At 48.1% G+C, this 24916-nt stretch overlaps 1 protein-coding gene across 1 annotated transcript in view; it reads left to right on the forward strand.

Moving 5' to 3' along the window:
• LOC115130563 (dedicator of cytokinesis protein 2-like) overlaps positions 1–24916 on the forward strand; it is a 181136-nt gene that overhangs the window by 144757 nt on the left and 11463 nt on the right. Inside the window, exons 35-40 of the mRNA XM_029661828.2 lie at positions 536–576; positions 6473–6563; positions 7367–7477; positions 7706–7795; positions 20195–20299; positions 20567–20708. Of these exons, the coding sequence (XP_029517688.2) occupies positions 536–576; positions 6473–6563; positions 7367–7477; positions 7706–7795; positions 20195–20299; positions 20567–20708 (580 nt within the window). The remainder of the gene's footprint in view (positions 1–535; positions 577–6472; positions 6564–7366; positions 7478–7705; positions 7796–20194; positions 20300–20566; positions 20709–24916) is intronic.

Below are 24916 nucleotides of genomic sequence, written 5' to 3' on the forward strand. Positions count from 1 at the left end.
CTCCGGCTAGCTAACATTAGCATGCTATGCTACACGCAAGCTAATCATCCTTACCTCATGCTAACTGACATTAGCATGCTATGCAATATGCAAGCTAATCATCCCTACCTCAGTCTAACGACGTTAGCATGCTATGCAATATGACATTAGCATGCTTTAGCTAACACACAGATCCTCGGGCTGCATCTGGATCACTCAGACATGCATGCTAGCTGCACACATCATTAGCTTATGCTACTGACTAAATGATGAATGATCTTTCTGCGGAGTTTGATACTTTATATAGCCCTTCAGACATCAGTGGGATGCAGAGATTATCGGAGTGTTTTAGATGGGGACGTACGCTGGAGATGTGTGTGTTCTGCCTTGAGTGCTATTCTCAGTAAGTGAGCACAAGAGAAGAAACGTGGTGTGTGTGTGCGTGCGTTGTGTGTGTGTGTGTGTGCTGGTGATGAGACACACACACCCTCTCTCTCCCCACACACATGTCCACGCTAACAAGCAAAGTCTCACACTCCTCTCTGTTGTTTTGCAGAATTTCTACAAGGACATCAACCGTGAAGGGATGTACATCAGGTGACACTTCATGCAACAATAACACGTTGTCATTTCAATTGTAGATAGGTTTCATAACTCTAGTTACACAACCACTCTACTTTCATATATATTTAAAACGTTAAGAGTGTTTCTGTATATGTATGACTACCCGTGGTGTTGGACTGGGCAGGCTACATGAGCTGGTTAGACTGTGTATAACACTGGATTACTCACTGGGTGAGGGCGAAAGTGTGACCTTGTGTGTGTGTCTGTGCCTGTGTGTGTGTGTGTGTGTGTGTGTGTGTGTGTGTGTGTGTGTGTGTGTGTGTGTGTGTGTGCGCGCGCACGCATGCGTGTATATATGTGTGTGTATAATCTGACAAGGGATTATCTCAATCCTGCTGAATTAATGTCAAAAATCCAGAGGATCAGGCCCTCCACTCACAGCAACATGTGCACTCATTTTAGGAGCGAGAGAGAGAGATGGAGAGAGAGGGAGGGATGGAGAGACTGAGTGGGAGAGAGAAAGAGGGGGAGAAGAGAGAGGGAGGGAGTGAGTGAGAGAGAAAGAGAGGGAGAGCGTGAGAGAGAGGGGGATGGAGAGAGAGGGAGGGAGAGGAGAGACTGAGTGGGAGAGAGAAAGAGGGGGAGAAGAGAGAGGGAGGGAGTGAGTGAGAGAGAAAGAGAGGGAGAGAGTGAGAGAGAGAGGGAGAGAGAGGGAGGGATGGAGAGAGAGGGAGGGAGAGGAGAGACTGAGTGGGAGAGAGAAAGAGGGGGAGAAGAGAGAGGGAGGGAGTGAGTGAGAGAGAAAGAGAGGGAGAGAGCGAGAGAGAAAGGGAGTGAGAGAGAGAGAAAGAGGTAAATAGGGAGTGTGAGGTGTATTGAACTGAAAGAGGGATGGAGGGAGTGTGAGGTGTATTGAACTGAAAGAGGGATGGAGGGAGAGTGAGGTGTATTGAACTGAAAGAGGGATGGAGGGAGTGTGAGGTGTATTGAACTGAAAGAGGGATGGAGGTAGTGTGAGGTGTATTGAACTGAAAGAGGGATGGAGGGAGTGTGAGGTGTATTGAACTGAAAGAGGGATGGAGGGAGTGTGAGGTGTATTGAACTGAAAGAGGGATGGAGGGAGAGTGAGGTGTATTGAACTGAAAGAGGGATGGAGGGAGTGTGAGGTGTATTGAACTGAAAGAGGGATGGAGGGAGAGTGAGGTGTATTGAACTGAAAGAGGAATGGAGGGAGAGTGAGGTGTATTGAACTGAACGAGGGATGGAGGGAGAGTGAGGTGTATTGAACTGAAAGAGGGATGGAGGGAGAGTGGGGTGTATTGAACTGAAAGAGGGATGGAGGGAGAGTGAGGTGTATTGAACTGAAAGAGGGATGGAGGGAGAGTGAGGTGTATTGAACTTCAAAGAGGGATGGAGGGAGAGTGAGGTGTATTGAACTGAAAGAGGGATGGAGGGAGTGTGAGGTGTATTGAACTGAAAGAGGGATGGAGGGAGAGTGAGGTGTATTGAACTGAAAGAGGGATGGAGGGAGAGTGAGGTGTATTGAACTGAAAGAGGGATGGAGGGAGAGTGAGGTGTATTGAACTGAAAGAGGGATGGAGGGAGAGTGAAGTGTATTGAACTGAAAGAGGGATGGAGGGAGAGTGAGGTGTATTGAACTGAAAAGGGATGGAGGGAGTGTGAGGTGTATTGAACTGAAAGAGGGATGGAGGGAGTGTGAGGTGTATTGAACTGAAAGAGGGATGGAGGGAGTGTGAGGTGTATTGAACTGAAAGAGGGATGGAGGGAGAGTGAGGTGTATTGAACTGAAAGAGGGATGGAGGAGAGTGAGGTGTATTGAACTGAAAGAGGGATGGAGGGAGAGTGAGGTGTATTGAACTGAAAGAGGGATGGAGGGAGTGTGAGGTGTATTGAACTGAAAGAGGGATGGAGGGAGAGTGAGGTGTATTGAACTGAAAGAGGGATGGAGGGAGAGTGAGGTGTATTGAACTGAAAGAGGGATGGAGGGAGAGTGAGGTGTATTGAACTGAAAGAGGGATGGAGGGAGTGTGAGGTGTATTGAACTGAAAGAGGGATGGAGGGAGAGTGAGGTGTATTGAACTGAAAGAGGGATGGAGGGAGTGTGAGGTGTATTGAACTGAAAGAGGGATGGAGGGAGTGTGAGGTGTATTGAACTGAAAGAGGGATGGAGGGGAGTGTGAGGTGTATTGAACTGAAAGAGGGATGGAGGGAGTGTGAGGTGTATTGAACTGAAAGAAGGATGGAGGGAGTGTGAGGTGTATTGAACTGAAAGAGGGATGGAGGGAGAGTGAGGTGTATTGAACTGAAAGAGGGATGGAGGGAGTGTGAGGTGTATTGAACTGAAAGAGGGATGGAGGGAGTGTGAAGTGTATTGAACTGAAAGAGGGATGGAGGGAGTGTGAGGTATATTGAACTGAAAGAGGGATGGAGGGAGTGTGAGGTGTATTGAACTGAAAGAGGGATGGAGGGAGTGTGAGGTGTATTGAACTGAAAGAGGGATGGAGGGAGTGTGAGGTGTATTGAACTGAAAGAGGGATGAAGGGAGAGTGAGGTGTATTGAACTGAAAGAGGGATGGAGGGAGTGTGAGGTGTATTGAACTGAAAGAGGGATGGAGGGAGTGTGAGGTGTATTGAACTGAAAGAGGGATGGAGGGAGAGTGAGGTGTATTGAACTGAAAGAGGGATGGAGGGAGTGTGAGGTGTATTGAACTGAAAGAGGGATGGAGGGAGAGTGAGGTGTATTGAACTGAAAGAGGGATGGAGGGAGTGTGAGGTGTATTGAACTGAAAGAGGGATGGAGGGAGTGTGAGGTGTATTGAACTGAAAGAGGGATGGAGGGAGTGTGAGGTGTATTGAACTGAAAGAGGGATGGAGGGAGTGTGAGGTGTATTGAACTGAAAGAGGGATGGAGGGAGTGTGAGGTGTATTGAACTGAAAGAGGGATGGAGGGAGAGTGAGGTGTATTGAACTGAAAGAGGGATGGAGGGAGTGTGAGGTGTATTGAACTGAAAGAGGGATGGAGGGAGTGTGAGGTGTATTGAACTGAAAGAGGGATGGAGGGAGTGTGAGGTGTATTGAACTGAAAGAGGGATGGAGGGAGAGTGAGGTGTATTGAACTGAAAGAGGGATGGAGGGAGAGTGAGGTGTATTGAACTGAAAGAGGGATGGAGGGAGAGTGAGGGGAGATGGGAGAGATTGTGAGAAAGTGAAGGACAGAGAGAGACAGAAAGTGAGAGGAGAGAGGTTAATCAAACAACTCAAAGAGGAGATGATAAAGAGGAAGGCGTATTCCAAAAGGAGGAATGTACTGTGCATTCGGAAAGTATTCAGACCCCTTCCCTTTTAAACATTTTCTTTACATTACAGCCTTGAATGCATTTTTCCCTCATCAATCTACACATAATACTCCATAATGACAAAGTCAAAACGGGTTTTTAGACATTTTTGCAACTGTATAAAAAAAACAGAAATACCTTATTTACATAAGTATTCAGACCCTTTGCTATGAGACTTGACATTGAGGTGAGGTGCATCCTGTTTCCATTGATCATACTTGAGATGTATCCACAGCTTTGATTGGAGTCCACCTGTGGTAAATTCAGTTGATTGGACATGATTTGGAAAGACACACACTCTGACGCATGTCAGAGCAAAATCCAAGCCATGAGGTCGAAGACATTGCCCGTAGAGGTCCAACACAGGATTGTGTCGAGGCACAGATCTGTCTACAGTATTGAAGGTCCCCAAGAACACAGTGGCCTCCATCATTCTTAAATGGAAGAAGTTTGGAATCACCAAGAAGGGCCTTGGTCAGGGAGGTGACCAAAAACCCGATAGTCAATCTGACAAAGCTCCAGAATACCTCTGTGGAGATGGGAGAACCTTCCAGAAGGACAACCATCTCTGCAGCACACCACCAATCAGGCCTTTATGGTAGAGTGGCCAGATGGAAGACACTCTTCAGTAAAAGGCACATGACAACCCGCTTGGAGTTTGCCAAAAGGCACCGAAAAACTCCCAGACCATGAGAAACAAGATTCTCTGATCTGATGAAACCAAGATTGAAGGCCAAAGAGGATGAAACCTGTCACCATCCCCATCGTAAAACAAATTGGTGGTAGAATCATGCTGTGGGGATGTTTTTCAGTGGCAGGGACTCGGAGACGAGTCAGGATCGAGAGAAAGGTGAACAGAGCAAAGTACAGAGAGATCCTTGATGAAAACCTGCTCCAGAGCACTCGATACCTCAGACTGGGGTGAAGGTTCAACTTCCAACAGGACAACGAACCTAAGCACACAGCCAAAACAACGCAGGAGTGGCTTCGGGACAAGTCTCTGAATATCCTTGAGGGGCCCATCCAGAGCCCGGATTTGAACCCGATCAAACATCTCCGGAGAGACTGGAAAATAGCTGTGCAGCGACGCTCCCCATCCAACCTGACAGAGCTTGAGAGGATCTGCAGAGAAGAATGGGATAAACTTCCTAAATACAGGTGGGCCAAGCTTGTAGCATCATACCCAAGAAGACTCGAGGCTGTAAGCACTTCCAAAGGTGCTTTTAAACAAAGTACTGAGTAAAGTGTCTGAATACTTATGTAAATGTAAGGGGGGGGAGGGGTGTATAAAAATCTGTAAAAACCTGCTTTTGCTTTGTCATTATGGGGTATTGTGTGTTGATGGGTGAGGGAAGACACCATTTATTCCACATTTGAATAAGGCTGTAATGTAACAAAATGTGGAAAAATTCAAGGGGTCTGAATTCTTCGTGAATGTGTTCAACAGATATAGGAGGAAATTAAAGTTAAGCTAGTCAAAGATACACTGCTTTTCTCTGTTGGAAACCTAGAATGTTAAAAACCCTTAAAATGTCACATTTGACAGAATCTGAAAAAGGTACCAATGTATCTGCTGAGAATGGGTGACAGGGAGGATTAGAAATAACAGAGACAGGGAGAGAGACACACACACACAGAGAGACACACACACAGAGAGAGACACACACACACACAGAGACACACACACAGAGACACAGAGAGAGAGACACAGAGAGAGAGACACACACAGAGACACAGACAGAGAGACACACACACACACAGAGAGACAGAGAGAGAGACACACACACACAGAGACACAGAGAGAGACACACACACACACACAGAGACACACACACACAGAGACACACACACACAGAGAGACACACACACACACACAGAGACACAGAGAGAGAGACACACACACACACAGAGACACAGAGAGAGAGACACACACACAGAGAGAGAGACACAGAGAGAGAGACACTTAGAGAGACACATAGGGAGACAGAGCGAGAGACATAGAGAGACAAAGAGAGAGACACAGAGAGACAGAGAGAGACAGAGAGAGACACAGATAGAGACACAGAGAGACACAGAGAGACATAGAGGGACACAGAGAGAGACACAGAGAGAGACACAGAGAGACACAGAGAGACACAGAGAGACAGAGAGAGACACAGCGAGACACAGAGAAATAAGAGGAAAAGAGAGAGCAGAGAGAACAGAAAAAAGGAAGATAAATAGAAAGAGAGAGGTGAAAGAGAGACCTAGGATTAAGGCAAGCGAGGGCAGACTCATGTTTTTTTGTCCCTGAGGACACAATAAAGTTCTGCCCACTAAGTTCCACAGTGTTCACGTCAGACTGTGATGTGTACAGGTCAAGCCATCACAATCACATAACAGATTGGCTCCGTGTATCACAGAATGTTGGTTGAGTCTAGGCAACCCTGACATCTAGTGGACAATGGTATACATTACAGTTTGATGTGTATTAACCCGTGTGTGTGTGTGTGTGTGTGCGTGTGTGTGTGTGGGTGGGTGGGTGGGTGGGTGGGTGTGTGTGGGGGGTGGGTGGGTGGGTGTGTGTTTTACAGATACCTCTACAAGCTGAGAGACCTTCACATGGCTGTGGAAAACTACACAGAGGCTGCATACACCCTGTTGCTTCACTCTCGCCTGCTCAAGGTACACATAAACAGACACGCGCCTGCACACACCCACCCACCCACGAACACACTCGCACACACACACACACACACACACACACACACACACACACACACACACACACACACACCCACCCACGAACACACGCACACACACACACGAACACACACCCACCCACGAACACACACGCACACACACACACACACACACACACACACACACACTGACATTCACTTGTAATTTGAATTGGTCCTCTGAGCACAAATAAAGGACTGTAAAGGACATGAAGGACAGTAAAATCACCAGGAACTTTAGCTTCAAGTGATTTTAATGTAGGAAACCAATTCCCAAGTATCCCCACGCATTAATATAGAGGCATATGTTAATGTTTCTCAGTGTAGTCAAGGTTTAAATGATTCGGTTTTTGTCAAATGCTACAGTGGTTCTTCCTTTAAAAGTTTAGAGCTTCATGCCGCGACCTTTTGTGGTAGACGGTGGCAGATTGTGATACATTCAGGCAACAATGGCTGACACTTAAATAACGGGCCATAGAATTCAGCGGCACCCTGCAAGCTGTGCTACAGTACGCCGCAACTTTTTGAAGGAAGAACCGCTGTATATCTGTTTGAGCATCTTGCGGTCCATTTGCAGTCTACAAAATATTTATAGAACTATGCTCCGACCCCCTGACCATCCACTCCAGTCCTGTTCATAACATGTCCTTCCGCTCTGATTGTGTCATCTCTGCCCCCTCTATTTCTCTATCTCTCCACCCCTTCCATCCCTCCCTAAATCCCTACACCACCGTCTTCCCCTCGCAGTGGTCAGAGGACCAGTGCAGTCCCCAGTTTGAGGTGCGTAGCTGTCAGACCCAGCGCCAGCAGAAGGAGAATCTCTACGAAACCATCATCGGGTACTTCGACAAGGGCAAGGTCAGGAGCAGAGTCGGCTATCTTGATTCTGTATAGTGTCTTGGCTGGATGGATAGATGCATTGAAGTTGGACACAGTCTCTGCGATCTCTGTTTGCGGAGTCAGTGATCTTGCTATGTTACGTGCGTCTCTGTTCTCTGTAGAAGTGTTGGAGTTGGTTATCTCGTAGAACCTCTCTTCTCTCCATGGGTGTGTGTTGGTAATCGTTCGTCTCTCTGGGTTGTGTAGATGTGGGAGGAAGCTATAACTCTGTGTAAGGAGCTGGCTGACCAGTATGAGATGGAAGTGTTTGAATACGAGCTGCTCAGCCAGAGTCTGGTAAGACACACTGTTGCGTCCTATTCCGCATATGGATGTTTTGTCGGCAAGCTGCCTTCATTAGCGTTTCTTCTTGATTTCTAACACCCTTCACGGGGACCGCCGAGAACTCTCCTCCACTCTCCTCGCTTTCTCTTGACTTCTCCTCTCCTTCAGCCCTTAAAGTACATCACATTTGGAGTGACTGTTCAATACACTCCTCTCCTCTGCTTCCCCTCTCGTCGTTTTTCTCCTCTCTCGCCTCCCAAGAGTCTCACTTCACTCCTCTGAAATGTGTCGTTGTGCAATAAATATGATAGATTCTGCCCTTGGATTTTGTCCTTTTATCTTTTCTCCGGTATTTCAGAGTTGAAAAACAAGACTTTGCAGGGTGTGTCATTTGTCTTGCTGTAGCTTTATCCTGTCTCTATCTTCCTGTCTGTCTGTCTGTCTGTCTGTCTGTCTGTCTGTCTGTCTGTCTGTCTGTCTGTCTGTCTGTCTGTCTGTCTGTCTGTCTGTCTGTCTGTCTGTCTGTTTCTCCCACACACTCTCTGTCTGTTTCTCCCACACACTCTCTGTCTGTATGTTTCTCCCACACACTCTCTGTCTGTTTCTCCAACACACTCTCTGTCTGTCTGTTTCTCCCACACACTCTCTGTCTGTCTGTTTCTCCCACACACTCTCTGTCTGTCTGTTTCTCCCACACTCTCTGTCTGTCTGTTTCTCCCACACACTCTCTGTCTGTTTCTCCCACACACTCTCTGTCTGTTTCTCCAACACACTCTCTGTCTGTCTGTTTCTCCCACACACTCTCTGTCTGTCTGTTTCTCCCACACACTCTCTGTCTGTCTGTTTCTCCAACACACTCTCTGTCTGTCTGTTTCTCCCACACACTCTCTGTCTGTCTGTTTCTCCAACACACTCTCTGTCTGTTTCTCCCACACACTCTCTGTCTGCCTGTTTCTCCCACACACTCTCTGTCTGTTTCTCCCACACACTCTCTGTCTGTTTCTCCAACACACTCTCTGTCTGTCCGTTTCTCCCACACACTCTCTGTCTGTCTGTTTCTCCCACACACTCTCTGTCTGTCCGTTTCTCCCACACACTCTGTCTGTTTCTCCCACACACTCTCTGTCTGCCTGTTTCTCCCACACACTCTCTGTCTGTTTCTCCCACACACTCTCTGTCTGCCTGTTTCTCCTACACACTCTCTGTCTGCCTGTTTCTCCCACACACTCTCTGTCTGTCTGTTTCTCCCACACACTCTCTGTCTGCCTGTTTCTCCCACACACTCTCTGTCTGTCTGTTTCTCCCACACACTCTCTGTCTGTTTCTCCAACACACTCTCTGTCTGTTTCTCCCACACACTCTCTGTCTGTCTGTTTCTCCCACACACTCTCTGTCTGTTTCTCCCACACACTCTCTGTCTGTTTCTCCAACACACTCTCTGTCTGTCTGTTTCTCCCACACACTCTCTGTCTGTCTGTTTCTCCCACACACTCTCTGTCTGTCTGTTTCTCCCACACACTCTCTGTCTGTTTCTCCAACACACTCTCTGTCTGTCTGTTTCTCCCACACACTCTCTGTCTGTTTCTCCAACACACTCTCTGTCTGTTTCTCCCACACACTCTCTGTCTGTCTGTTTCTCCCACACACTCTCTGTCTGTTTCTCCCACACACTCTCTGTCTGTCTGTTTCTCCCACACACTCTCTGTCTGTCTGTTTCTCCCACACACTCTCTGTCTGTCTGTTTCTCCCACACACTCTCTGTCTGTCTGTTTCTCCCACACACTCTCTGTCTGTCTGTTTCTCCCACACACTCTCTGTCTGTCTGTTTCTCCCACACACTCTCTGTCTGTCTGTTTCTCCCACACACTCTCTGTCTGTCTGTTTCTCCCACACACTCTCTGTCTGTCTGTTTCTCCCACACACTCTCTGTCTGTCTGTTTCTCCCACACACTCTCTGTCTGCCTGTTTCTCCCACACACTCTCTGTCTGTCCGTTTCTCCCACACACTCTCTGTCTGTTTCTCCAACACACTCTCTGTCTGCCTGTTTCTCCCACACACTCTCTGTCTGCCTGTTTCTCCCACACTCTCTGTCTGTCTGTTTCTCCCACACACTCTCTGTCTGTCTGTTTCTCCCACACACTCTCTGTCTGTTTCTCCCACACACTCTCTGTCTGCCTGTTTCTCCCACACACTCTCTGTCTGTCTGTTTCTCCCACACACTCTCTGTCTGTTTCTCCCACACACTCTCTGTCTGCCTGTTTCTCCCACACACTCTCTGTCTGTTTCTCCCACACACTCTATGTCTGCCTGTTTCTCCCACACACTCTCTGTCTGCCTGTTTCTCCCACACACTCTCTGTCTGTTTCTCCCACACACTCTCTGTCTGCCTGTTTCTCACACACTCTCTGTCTGCCTGTTTCTCCCACACACTCTCTGTCTGTTTCTCCAACACACTCTCTGTCTGTCTGTTTCTCCCACACACTCTCTGTCTGTCTGTTTCTCCCACACACTCTCTGTCTGTCTGTTTCTCCCACACACTCTCTGTCTGTTTCTCCAACACACTCTCTGTCTGTCTGTTTCTCCCACACACTCTCTGTCTGTTTCTCCAACACACTCTCTGTCTGTTTCTCCCACACACTCTCTGTCTGTCTGTTTCTCCCACACACTCTCTGTCTGTTTCTCCCACACACTCTCTGTCTGTCTGTTTCTCCCACACACTCTGTCTGTCTGTTTCTCCCACACACTCTCTGTCTGTCTGTTTCTCCCACACACTCTCTGTCTGTCTGTTTCTCCCACACACTCTCTGTCTGTCTGTTTCTCCCACACACTCTCTGTCTGTCTGTTTCTCCCACACACTCTCTGTCTGTCTGTTTCTCCCACACTCTCTGTCTGTCTGTTTCTCCCACACACTCTCTGTCTGTCTGTTTCTCCCACACACTCTCTGTCTGTCTGTTTCTCCCACACTCTCTGTCTGCCTGTTTCTCCCACACACTCTCTGTCTGTCCGTTTCTCCCACACACTCTCTGTCTGTTTCTCCAACACACTCTCTGTCTGCCTGTTTCTCCCACACACTCTCTGTCTGCCTGTTTCTCCCACACACTCTCTGTCTGTCTGTTTCTCCCACACACTCTCTGTCTGTCTGTTTCTCCCACACACTCTCTGTCTGTTTCTCCCACACACTCTCTGTCTGCCTGTTTCTCCCACACACTCTCTGTCTGTCTGTTTCTCCCACACACTCTCTGTCTGTTTCTCCCACACACTCTCTGTCTGCCTGTTTCTCCCACACACTCTCTGTCTGTTTCTCCCACACACTCTCTGTCTGCCTGTTTCTCCCACACACTCTCTGTCTGCCTGTTTCTCCCACACACTCTCTGTCTGCCTGTTTCTCCCACACACTCTCTGTCTGTCTGTTTCTCCCACACACTCTCTGTCTGTCTGTTTCTCCCACACACTCTCTGTCTGTCTGTTTCTCCCACACTCTCTGTCTGTCTGTTTCTCCCACACACTCTCTGTCTGTCTGTTTCTCCCACACACTCTCTGTCTGTCTGTTTCTCCCACACACTCTCTGTCTGCCTGTTTCTCCCACACACTCTCTGTCTGTCTTTTCTCCAACACACTCTCTGTCTGTTTCTCCAACACACTCTCTGTCTGCCTGTTTCTCCCACACACTCTCTGTCTGCCTGTTTCTCCCACACACTCTCTGTCTGTCTGTTTCTCCCACACTCTCTGTCTGTCTGTTTCTCCCACACTCTCTGTCTGTTTCTCCCACACACTCTCTGTCTGCCTGTTTCTCCCACACACTCTCTGTCTGTCTGTTTCTCCCACACACTCTCTGTCTGTTTCTCCCCACACTCTCTGTCTGCCTGTTTCTCCCACACACTCTCTGTCTGTCTGTTTCTCCCACACACTCTCTGTCTGCCTGTTTCTCCCACACACTCTGTCTGCCTGTTTCTCCCACACACTCTCTGTCTGTTTCTCCCACACACTCTCTGTCTGCCTGTTTCTCCACACACTCTCTGTCTGCCTGTTTCTCCCACACACTCTCTGTCTGTTTCTCCACACACTCTCTGTCTGTCTGTTTCTCCCACACACTCTCTGTCTGTCTGTTTCTCCCACACACTCTCTGTCTGTCTGTTTCTCCCACACACTCTCTGTCTGTTTCTCCAACACACTCTCTGTCTGTCTGTTTCTCCCACACACTCTCTGTCTGTTTCTCCAACACACTCTCTGTCTGTTTCTCCCACACACTCTCTGTCTGTCTGTTTCTCCCACACACTCTCTGTCTGTTTCTCCCACACACTCTCTGTCTGTTTCTCCACACACTCTCTGTCTGTCTGTTTCTCCCACACACTCTCTGTCTGTCTGTTTCTCCCACACACTCTCTGTCTGTCTGTTTCTCCCACACACTCTCTGTCTGTCTGTTTCTCCCACACACTCTCTGTCTGTCTGTTTCTCCCACACACTCTCTGTCTGTCTGTTTCTCCCACACACTCTCTGTCTGTCTGTTTCTCCCACACACTCTCTGTCTGTCTGTTTCTCCCACACTCTCTGTCTGTCTGTTTCTCCCACACACTCTCTGTCTGCCTGTTTCTCCCACACACTCTCTGTCTGTCCTGTTTCTCCCACACACTCTCTGTCTGTTTCTCCAACACACTCTCTGTCTGCCTGTTTCTCCCACACACTCTCTGTCTGCCTGTTTCTCCCACACACTCTCTGTCTGTCTGTTTCTCCCACACACTCTCTGTCTGTCTGTTTCTCCCACACACTCTCTGTCTGTTTCTCCAACACACTCTCTGTCTGCCTGTTTCTCCCACACACTCTCTGTCTGTCTGTTTCTCCCACACACTCTCTGTCTGTTTCTCCCACACACTCTCTGTCTGCCTGTTTCTCCCACACACTCTCTGTCTGTTTCTCCCACACTCTCTGTCTGCCTGTTTCTCCCACACACTCTCTGTCTGCCTGTTTCTCCCACACACTCTCTGTCTGCCTGTTTCTCCCACACACTCTGTCTGCCTGTTTCTCCCCACACACTCTCTGTCTGTCTGTTTCTCCCACACACTCTCTGTCTGTCTGTTTCTCCCACACACTCTCTGTCTGTCTGTTTCTCCCACACACTCTCTGTCTGTCTGTTTCTCCCACACACTCTCTGTCTGTTTCTCCCACACACTCTCTGTCTGCCTGTTTCTCCCACACACTCTCTGTCTGTTTCTCCAACACACACTCTGTCTGTTTCTCCAACACACTCTCTGTCTGCCTGTTTCTCCCACACACTCTCTGTCTGCCTGTTTCTCCCACACACTCTCTGTCTGTTTCTCCCACACACTCTCTGTCTGCCTGTTTCTCACACACTCTCTGTCTGTCCGTTTCTCCCACACACTCTCTGTCTGTCTGTTTCTCCCACACACTCTCTGTCTGTCTGTTTCTCCCACACACTCTCTGTCTGTTTCTCCCACACACTCTCTGTCTGTCTGTTTCTCCCACACACTCTCTGTCTGTCTGTTTCTCCCACACTCTCTGTCTGTCTGTTTCTCCCACACACTCTGTCTGCCTGTTTCTCCCACACTCTATGTCTGTCTGTTTCTCCCACACACTCTCTGTCTGTCTGTTTCTCCCACACACTCTCTGTCTGCCTGTTTCTCCCACACACTCTCTGTCTGTTTCTCCCACACACTCTCTGTCTGCTGTTTCTCCCACACACTCTCTGTCTGCCTGTTTCTCCCACACACTCTCTGTCTGTCTGTTTCTCCCACACACTCTCTGTCTGTCTGTTTCTCCCACACACTCTCTGTCTGTCTGTTTCTCCCACACTCTCTGTCTGTCTGTTTCTCCACACACTCTCTGTCTGTTTTTCTCCCACACACTCTCTGTCTGTCTGTTTCTCCCACACACTCTCTGTCTGTTTCTCCAACACACTCTCTGTCTGCCTGTTTCTCCCACACACTCTCTGTCTGCCTGTTTCTCCCACACACTCTCTGTCTGTCTGTTTCTCCCACACACTCTCTGTCTGTCTGTTTCTCCCACACACTCTCTGTCTGCCTGTTTCTCCCACACACTCTCTGTCTGTCTGTTTCTCCCACACACTCTCTGTCTGTTTCTCCCACACACTCTCTGTCTGCCTGTTTCTCCCACACACTCTCTGTCTGTTTCTCCCACACACTCTCTGTCTGCCTGTTTCTCCCACACACTCTCTGTCTGCCTGTTTCTCCCACACACTCTCTGTCTGCCTGTTTCTCCCACACACTCTCTGTCTGTCTGTTTCTCCCACACACTCTCTGTCTGCCTGTTTCTCCCACACACTCTCTGTCTGCCTGTTTCTCCCACACACTCTCTGTCTGTTTCTCCAACACACTCTCTGTCTGTCTGTTTCTCCCACACACTCTCTGTCTGTCTGTTTCTCCCACACACTCTCTGTCTGTTTCTCCAACACACTCTCTGTCTGTCTGTTTCTCCCACACACTCTCTGTCTGTTTCTCCAACACACTCTCTGTCTGTTTCTCCCACACACTCTCTGTCTGTCTGTTTCTCCCACACACTCTCTGTCTGTTTCTCCCACACACTCTCTGTCTGTCTGTTTCTCCCACACACTCTCTGTCTGTCTGTTTCTCCCACACACTCTCTGTCTGTCTGTTTCTCCCACACACTCTCTGTCTGTCTGTTTCTCCCACACACTCTCTGTCTGTCTGTTTCTCCCACACACTCTCTGTCTGTCTGTTTCTCCCACACACTCTCTGTCTGTCTGTTTCTCCCACACACTCTCTGTCTGTCTGTTTCTCCCACACACTCTCTGTCTGTCTGTTTCTCCCACACACTCTCTGTCTGCCTGTTTCTCCCACACACTCTCTGTCTGTCCGTTTCTCCCACACACTCTCTGTCTGTTTCTCCAACACACTCTCTGTCTGCCTGTTTCTCCCACACACTCTCTGTCTGCCTGTTTCTCCCACACACTCTCTGTCTGTCTGTTTCTCCCACACACTCTCTGTCTGTCTGTTTCTCCCACACACTCTCTGTCTGTTTCTCCCACACACTCTCTGTCTGCCTGTTTCTCCCACACACTCTCTGTTTCTCCCACACACTCTCTGTCTGTTTCTCCCACACACTCTCTGTCTGTTTCTCCCACACACTCTCTGTCTGCCTGTTTCTCCCACACACTCTCTGTCTGTCTGTTTCTCCCACACACTCTCTGTCTGCCTGTTTCTCCCACACACTCTCTGTCTGCCTGTTTCTCCCACACACTCTCTGTCTGCCTGTTTCTCCCACACACTCTCTGTCTGCCTGTTTCTCCCACACACTCTCTGTCTGCCTGTTTCTCCCACACACTCTCTGTCTGTCTGTTTCTCCCACACACTCTCTGTCTGTCTGTTTCTCCCACACACTCTCTGTCTGTCTGTTTCTCCCACACACTCTCTGTCTGTCTGTTTCTCCCACACTCTCTGTCTGTTTCTCCAACACACTCTCTGTCTGTCTTCTCCCACACACTCTCTGTCTGTCTGTTTCTCCCACACACTCTCTGTCTGTCTCCAACACACTCTCTGTCTGTTTCTCCCACACACTCTCTGTCTGCCTGTTTCTCCCACACACTCTCTGTCTGTCTGTTTCTCCCACACACTCTCTGTCTGTCTGTTTCTCCCACACTCTCTGTCTGCCTGTTTCTCCCACACACTCTCTGTCTGTCTGTTTCTCCCACACACTCTCTGTCTGTTTCTCCCCACACACTCTCTGTCTGTTTTCTCCCACACACTCTTGTCTCTGTTTCTCCCACACTCTCTGTCTGTCTGTTTCTCCCACACACTCTCTGTCTGCCTGTTTCTCCCACACACTCTCTGTCTGCCTGTTTCTCCCACACACTCTCTGTCTGCCTGTTTCTCCCACACTCTCTGTCTGCCTGTTTCTCCCACACACTCTCTGTCTGTCTGTTTCTCCCACACACTCTCTGTCTGTCTGTTTCTCCCACACACTCTCTGTCTGTCTGTTTCTCCCACACACTCTCTGTCTGTCTGTTTCTCCCACACACTCTCTCTGTCTGTTTCTCCCACACACTCTCTGTCTGTCTCCAACACACTCTCTGTCTGTTTCTCCCACACACTCTCTGTCTGTCTGTTTCTCCCACACTCTCTGTCTGTTTCTCCCACACACTCTCTGTCTGTCTGTTTCTCCCACACACTCTCTGTCTGTCTGTTTCTCCCACACACTCTCTGTCTGTCTGTTTCTCCCACACACTCTCTGTCTGTCTGTTTCTCCCACACACTCTCTGTCTGTCTGTTTCTCCCACACACTCTCTGTCTGTCTGTTTCTCCCACACACTCTCTGTCTGTCTGTTTCTCCCACACACTCTCTGTCTGTCTGTTTCTCCCACACACTCTCTGTCTGTCTGTTTCTCCCACACACTCTCTGTCTGCCTGTTTCTCCCACACACTCTCTGTCTGTCCGTTTCTCCCACACTCCTGTCTGTTTCTCCAACACACTCTCTGTCTGCCTGTTTCTCCCACACACTCTCTGTCTGCCTGTTTCTCCCACACACTCTCTGTCTGTCTGTTTCTCCCACACACTCTCTGTCTGTCTGTTTCTCCCACACACTCTCTGTCTGTTTCTCCCACACACTCTCTGTCTGCCTGTTTCTCCCACACACTCTCTGTCTGTCTGTTTCTCCCACACACTCTCTGTCTGTTTCTCCCACACACTCTCTGTCTGCCTGTTTCTCCCACACACTCTCTGTCTGTTTCTCCCACACACTCTCTGTCTGCCTGTTTCTCCCACACACTCTCTGTCTGCCTGTTTCTCCCACACACTCTCTGTCTGCCTGTTTCTCCCACACACTCTCTGTCTGCCTGTTTCTCCCACACACTCTCTGTCTGCCTGTTTCTCCCACACTCTCTGTCTGCCTGTTTCTCCCACACACTCTCTGTCTGTCTGTTTCTCCCACACACTCTCTGTCTGTCTGTTTCTCCCACACACTCTCTGTCTGTCTGTTTCTCCCACACACTCTCTGTCTGTTTCTCCAACACACTCTCTGTCTGTCTGTTTCTCCCACACACTCTCTGTCTGTTTCTCCAACACACTCTCTGTCTGTTTCTCCCACACACTCTCTGTCTGTCTGTTTCTCCCACACACTCTCTGTCTGTTTCTCCCACACACTCTCTGTCTGTCTGTTTCTCCCACACACTCTCTGTCTGTCTGTTTCTCCCACACACTCTCTGTCTGTCTGTTTCTCCCACACACTCTCTGTCTGTCTGTTTCTCCCACACACTCTCTGTCTGTCTGTTTCTCCCACACACTCTCTGTCTGTCTGTTTCTCCCACACACTCTCTGTCTGTCTGTTTCTCCCACACACTCTCTGTCTGTCTGTTTCTCCCACACACTCTCTGTCTGCCTGTTTCTCCCACACACTCTCTGTCTGTCCGTTTCTCCCACACACACTCTGTCTGTCTGTCTCCAACACACTCTCTGTCTGCCTGTTTCTCCCACACACTCTCTGTCTGTCTGTCTGTTTCTCCCACACACTCTCTGTCTGTCTGTTTCTCCCACACACTCTCTGTCTGTCTGTTTCTCCCACACACTCTCTGTCTGTTTCTCCCACACACTCTCTGTCTGCCTGTTTCTCCCACACACTCTCTGTCTGTCTGTTTCTCCCACACACTCTCTGTCTGTTTCTCCCACACACTCTCTGTCTGCCTGTTTCTCCCACACACTCTCTGTCTGTTTCTCCCACACACTCTCTGTCTGCCTGTTTCTCCCACACACTCTCTGTCTGCCTGTTTCTCCCACACACTCTCTGTCTGCCTGTTTCTCCCACACACTCTCTGTCTGCCTGTTTCTCCCACACACTCTCTGTCTGCCTGTTTCTCCCACACACTCTCTGTCTGTCTGTTTCTCCCACACACTCTCTGTCTGTCTGTTTCTCCACACACTCTCTGTCTGTCTGTTTCTCCCACACACTCTCTGTCTGTCTGTTTCTCCCACACACTCTCTCTGTCTGTTTCTCCAACACACTCTCTGTCTGTCTGTTTCTCCCACACACTCTCTGTCTGTCTCCAACACACTCTCTGTCTGTTTCTCCCACACACTCTCTGTCTGTCTGTTTCTCCCACACACTCTCTGTCTGTTTCTCCCACACACTCTCTGTCTGTCTGTTTCTCCCACACACTCTCTGTCTGTCTGTTTCTCCCACACACTCTCTGTCTGTCTGTTTCTCCCACACACTCTCTGTCTGTCTGTTTCTCCCACACACTCTCTGTCTGTCTGTTTCTCCCACACACTCTCTGTCTGTCTGTTTCTCCCACACACTCTCTGTCTGTCTGTTTCTCCCACACACTCTCTGTCTGTCTGTTTCTCCCACACACTCTCTGTCTGTCTGTTTCTCCCACACACTCTCTGTCTGTCTGTTTCTCCCACACACTCTCTGTCTGTCTGTTTCTCCAACACACTCTCTGTCTGTCTGTCTGTTTCTCCCACACACTCTCTGTCTGCCTGTTTCTCCCACACACTCTCTGTCTGTCTGTTTCTCCCACACACTCTCTGTCTGTCTGTTTCTCCCACACACTCTCTGTCTGTCTGTTTCTCCCACACACTCTCTGTCTGCCTGTTTCTCCCACACACTCTCTGTCTGTCTGTTTCTCCCACACACTCTCTGTCTGCCTGTTTCTCCCACACACTCTATGTCTGTCTGTTTCTCCCACACACTCTCTGTCTGTCTGTTTCTCCCACACACTCTCTGTCTGCCTGTTTCTCCCACACACTCTCTGTCTGTTTCTCCCACACACTCTCTGTCTGCCTGTTTCTCCCACACACTCTCTGTCTGCCTGTTTCTCCCACACACTCTCTGTCTGTCTGTTTCTCCCACACACTCTGTCTGCCTGTTTCTCCCACACACTCTCTGTCTGTCTGTTTCTCCCACACACTCTCTGTCTGCCTGTTTCTCCCACACACTCTCTGTCTGTCTGTTTCTCCCACACACTCTCTGTCTGTCTGTTTCTCCCACACACTCTCTGTCTGTCTGTTTCTCCAACACACTCTCTGTCTGCCTGTTTCTCCCACACACTCTCTGTCTGCCTGTTTCTCCCACACACTCTCTGTCTGCCTGTTTCTCCCACACACTCTCTGTCTGTCTGTTTCTCCCACACACTCTCTCTCTGTCTGTTTCTCCCACACACTCTCTGTCTGTCTGTTTGTTTCTCCCACACACTCTCTGTCTGTTTCTCCCACACACTCTCTGTCTGCCTGTTTCTCCCACACACTCTGTCTGTCCGTTTCTCCCACACACTCTCTGTCTGTCTGTTTCTCCCACACACTCTCTGTCTGTCTGTTTCTCCCACACACTCTCTGTCTGTCTGTTTCTCCCACATACTCTCTGTCTGTCTGTTTCTCCCACACACTCTCTGTCTGTCTGTTTCTCCCACACACTCTCTGTCTGTTTCTCCAACACACTCTCTGTCTGCCTGTTTCTCCCACACACTCTCTGTCTGTCTGTTTCTCCCACACACTCTCTGTCTGCCTGTTTCTCCCACACACTCTCTGTCTGTCTGTTTCTCCCACACACTCTCTGTCTATCTGTTTCTCCCACACACTCTCTGTCTGTCTGTTTCTCCCACACACTCTCTGTCTGCCTGTTTCTCCCACACACTCTCTGTCTGTCTGTTTCTCCCACACACTCTCTGTCTGTCTGTTTGTTTCTCCCACACACTCTCTGTCTGTTTCTCCCACACACTCTCTGTCTGTCTGTTTCTCCCACACACTCTCTGTCTGCCTGTTTCTCACACACACTCTATGTCTGTCTGTTTCTCCCACACACTCTCTGTCTGTCTGTTTCTCCCACACACTCTCTGTCTGCCTGTTTCTCCCACACACTCTCTGTCTGTCTGTTTCTCCCACACACTCTCTGTCTGTTTCTCCCACACACTCTCTGTCTGCCTGTTTCTCCCACACACTCTCTGTCTGCCTGTTTCTCCCACACACTCTCTGTCTGTCTGTTTCTCCCACACACTCTCTGTCTGCCTGTTTCTCCCACACACTCTCTGTCTGTCTGTTTCTCCCACACACTCTGTCTGTCTGTTTCTCCCACACACTCTCTGTCTGCCTGTTTCTCCCACACACTCTCTGTCTGTCTGTTTCTCCAACACACTCTCTGTCTGCCTGTTTCTCCCACACACTCTCTGTCTGTCTGTTTCTCCCACACACTCTCTGTCTGTCTGTTTCTCCAATACACTCTCTGTCTGTCTGTTTCTCCCACACACTCTCTGTCTGTCTGTTTCTCTTCCCCTCTCCACCCTACACCCTAACCCTCTCTCACACCTCTATCTCTCCCACCCCTACTACCTCTATCTCCCCCAACATCCTCTCTCTCTCTCTCCCGAACCTTTCATCTCTCTCCCTCTTTCCTATACCTCTCTACCCCCCCCACCTCCCTCTCTCTGCAGAAGCAGCAGGCTAGGTTCTATGAGAACATTATGACGATCCTGAGGCCCAAGCCAGACTACTTTGCTGTGGGCTACTACGGACAGGGTTACCCTCCCTTCCTCAGGGTATGTCTAAGCATCTGCCTAACCTTGTATTCACAATGTCTAGTTTTAGCTCCAAATGAAATGTGAAAGAGCTTATATCTACATGATTTTGGGGAGGTCAATAATGGTTTATGTAATAATGTTTACGAAGTAAACAACAGATTGTCAATCCACAAGAGGAAGCAATATCAACATCCCAAAAAATGAAAAAAAAGAATACAGTCTTATGTAGTGTTTATGACTGTTCATAACCACCTTATGACTGTGTATAACTGTTTCTAACCTCAGAACAAGGTGTTTATCCACCGGGGGAAGGAGTACGAGCGTAGAGAAGACTTCCAGAACCAGTTGATGAGTCAGTTCCCCAGCGCTGTCCGTCTCAATATCACCACCATGCCTGGAGACGACGTCAGACTCTCCCCTTTACAGTGTATCCTTATGTACACACACACAATGTACACACACACACCTACACACATACACACAGATGCGATTTTAGCATGTAAATCTTGGTGGGGCAACAAAACAAAACAAAAGTGGGATGCACGCCAGCAACACAACACTAATACGTTCCTTGCACGATAACGGTGACAAACGGAGCCCACAAACTGTTAGTGTAACGATGTGCGCTGAGAGTCGGGAAGCAAGTTCAGGGAGTGAGTGTTTTAATCAAATAAACGTAACGTAACACAGAACAAGACAACACGAACAACGCACAGACACGACACAGACACAGAGACAAGAACGCCTGGGGAAGGAACCCGAAGGGAAGGTAATCAGGGAGGTGATGGAGTCCAGGTGAGTATGAAGACGTGCAGGTGTGCGTAACGATGGTGACAGGTGTGCGCCATAACAAGTGACCTAGTGGCCCGGAGAGGGAGCACACGTGACTGTTAGGGCCTACATAAAGCTGTCCCAACAGCAGTCCCAACACCTTACCACTGCTACACCTGGCTACATCAGCGGAGCCTTGTCTGGCAGCGAAACAGTTCATTCAGCCTTGTAGTGGCTTCCTTACCAATTGACCATAGCCACTCTGCCCAAGCCTGAAGCGGGATTGTTTAGGGACGCATACAGTCCACATTCGAAGTTCCCAAACGGCAAAAACATTCAATGAGATCCAGGGATACGGTGCAACAAAAAAGTTTATTTTTCTTATATCTAACAAAAAATGTAGATAGGAGCCCTCTTCCCCCGAAGGCCCAACTTCCTGCCTTTATCCTATTACTAACACACACCACAGTACAATGAATGGGCAAGAGGTGGAGCCAAAAACAAAGTTGCACTAATGACAAAGGAATATATCTCAATCAGGTGAAGATAAATCATAAAAGGTAAGTACCTAATATTTCACCAAATACATTCATATTTCATACAAATATACAAAGTCCCATATAGGACAAGAGGCCATTGACCTCAGTCTCAGAGTTGAAGTGTTCAAGTGTTCAACTTCCAAAAATGTAAGAGTTTGACGTCCAAAAATGTACGAGTTTGACGTCCAACAATGTATGAGTACGACATCCAGGATTCAGAGGTGCACGTGTTTTGAAGATGGAGCACTGTGTGTGTGTGTTCGTGTGTGTGTGTGTGTGTGTGTGTGTGTGTGCGTGTCTCCATCAACCGCCTCCAGGAGCAGACTGAGTTTATTGATAGGTCTCTGTAAGATAATGGTCTTGGTCTTAACCATGACACGACCTTTGGCCCCTGGAAAAGCCTCCACCACATGCCCCATTAGCCAAGAGTTCCTTGGGGAGGTGTCATCGACAGAAGACAACAAGAAGTTTCTCTTAGTTTTGTTCCACTTGTTCCGCTTCTGCATATGTAGAAGATACTCCCTCTGTTCCAGAAGAGGTCAGTGATATATTGTACTTGCTTCCATCTCCCTTGTGAGTATAGGTTGTTTCTCTGGAACAGTCCTGGTGGCAGGACTTGCTTCGCTTTCAGATGAAGCAGATGGTTCAGGGTCAGGTGTTCCTGATCATTAGGGTCATTTGTCACTGTTGTGATTGGTCTGTCGTTCGTGATCGCCTCAACTTCACAAAGCCGTCATCATCCAATACTTGCTCTTTAAGGACTTTCACCAGTCCGATTTCTTTTACAATATATAATCAATAATATATCAACCTGGACTGTAGCTTCTTCAATAGGAGAGAGAAAGAAAATGGCTGCTCCAATCTGTTGAGTATGCAATATGCTGCTGGCACCCAGACATACAATGATGCGATGTGATCTTTCTCGCTCATTTTTCAAAATAGAAGCCTGAAACTATGTCAAAAGACTGTTCACACCATGGGGAAGCCATAAGAAAAGGAATCTGGTTGATATCCCTTTAAATAGAGCGAAGGCAGGCTATGGAACATGGAGCTTTCAAAATAGAAGCCACTTCCGGGTTGGATTTTCCTCTGGTTTTTGCCTGCAATATCAGTTCTGTAATACCCACAGACAATATTTTGACAGTTTTGGAAACTTATCCTAATCTGACAATTATGTGTATATTCTAGATTCTAGGCCTGAGAAATAGGCCGTTTAATTTGGTTTAGTAAGTGGGCTGTCACGGCATGGGATTGAGAAGACTCTCAATCTCCAGGACCTTCAGTCTGGCATTATATGCTGCTATGTCCGTTTCCAGTGACATTTTTTCCATCCTAACATTCAGTTGAGCTTTCTGTTGTACCAGTTGAGCTTTCTCCAGTTCCAATGCACGCTTGTCCTGTAATGATGCTTGTAGAGCTGCTTGCTCAGCCTCAGCTTTTAGGCGTGCAGAGGACACTGAGGATGCAGCCTTAGAACACTTTGTTTTACTTGATATTTTTTGACACATTGGAAATGCTGTCGTGTGGTTCAATGGGCGTTTGTGGCTCAACTTCAGCATTTTTCCATATTTCCACCTCTTTCCGGAAATGTTCATAAGTCCTCATTCTTGGTTGATAATAGATAATGCTCTAATTTTCCTGTTCCTTTTCTGTGACTCGCTCTAGCACAGATTCATGAGCATTCTTAAAGTCATTGAGAACAGCATCAAATGCTTCAAGACCCTCATTCACAGTTTCAACTTTTCCTACAGCAACAAGAAGGACTTTTATTTAATTCATTTTGCGTGTACACAGTCCAAGTTTGTCTCTCCGGGCAGCATAGAGTGAATTTAAATGCTCCTCTGCCCTCTCCAGTGGGGTCTTACTTGGGATTTCATCCGCCACCATTCACTTTTAATTCACTCAGTTTACAATGACACAGTTGTTGGTTTGATTGTTAAACGCAATGCCCCTTTAGACCTTTAACGCTTTAAAACACAGTCATCCATTTCAGCATATTGACCCATTTTGCATTGAACATGTGCAAGTTTGGCATTTTAGATGCGTTTTAAAAATGTCATCCCATTATAGGTTGTGTCCCCTTTAATTCAGTTTAAACACGCAGTATCTTTAGATCCTTTAGTTGCGTTCCATTGATGCATTGCATTTCCTCTTTAGGCCTAATATTAGACATTTGATTAGTCTACGTTGTGCATATGTTCTCAGTGTTTCCCAAACTCAAACTGCTTAATTGTTTTCACAGAGTTCATCAAACACTCCAATGATAATGTCACGCCCTGGGCATAGAGAGGCTTTTGATTCTCTATTTTGGTTAGGCCAAGGTGTGACTATGGTGGGCATTCTATGTCCTTTTTTTCTATGTTTTGTATTTCTATGTCTTGGCCTGGTATGGTTCTCAATCAGGGACAGCTGTCTATCGTTGTCTCTGATTGAGAACCATACTTAGGTACCCTTTTCCCCCACCTGTTTTGTGGGAAGTTAACTTTGACTTTGTTCAGGGCACATAGCTCAAAGCTTCACAGTTTGGTTTTGTTTTGTTTTGTTCTTTATTTTGTCGGCGTCATTTTTAAATAAAGAAAATGTACGCTTACCATGCTGCACCTTGGTCCAGTCCTTCAGCCAGCCGTGACAGAACTTACCATGCTGCACCTTGGTCCAGTCCTTCAGCCAGAACTTACCATGCTGCACAGAAGTCCTTCAGCCATGCTGAACCCATGCTGCACCTCCAGTCCTTCAGCCAGCCGTGAACAGAAGTCCTTCAGCCATGCTGCACCTTGGTCCAGTCCTTCAGCCAGCCGTGACAGAACTTACCATGCTGCACCTTGGTCCAGTCCATCAGCCAGCCGTGACAGAACTTACCATGCTGCACCTTGGTCCAGTCCTTCAGCCAGCCGTGACAGATAAGCACATTTGCGCTTCCATAATATGCTTAATCAAACGATTGCATACGTTGGAGAGATCAAGGGAACCATAACTGATTTAAAGATACTGCTTGTTTAAACTTCATTAAACGGGACTGCCTTTTAAAAAACTGAGCTGAAAGGCTTAAACAAAAGTGGTTTCTAATGACAATTGAGATTGCACAAACTATAGCATAAGGGGACAACAAGCGGATATGAGGCATTCCGTAATTTTGATGAAGACATTAATGAGCGAGCTCGGATGGATGTAACTGTCACGACTTCCACCGAAGTCGGCTCCTCTCCTTGTTCGTGTGACGGTCGACGTCACGGGCTTTCTAGCCAACGCCGCTCCATTTTTCACTGATACATTTGTTTTGTCTTGGCAGGGCCAATGGTGAATGTTCATCATTTTAAACTTGTAA

Source organism: Oncorhynchus nerka, linkage group LG6 (assembly GCF_034236695.1).
Source record: "Oncorhynchus nerka isolate Pitt River linkage group LG6, Oner_Uvic_2.0, whole genome shotgun sequence".
In the NCBI taxonomy this organism is placed as follows: domain Eukaryota; kingdom Metazoa; phylum Chordata; class Actinopteri; order Salmoniformes; family Salmonidae; genus Oncorhynchus; species Oncorhynchus nerka.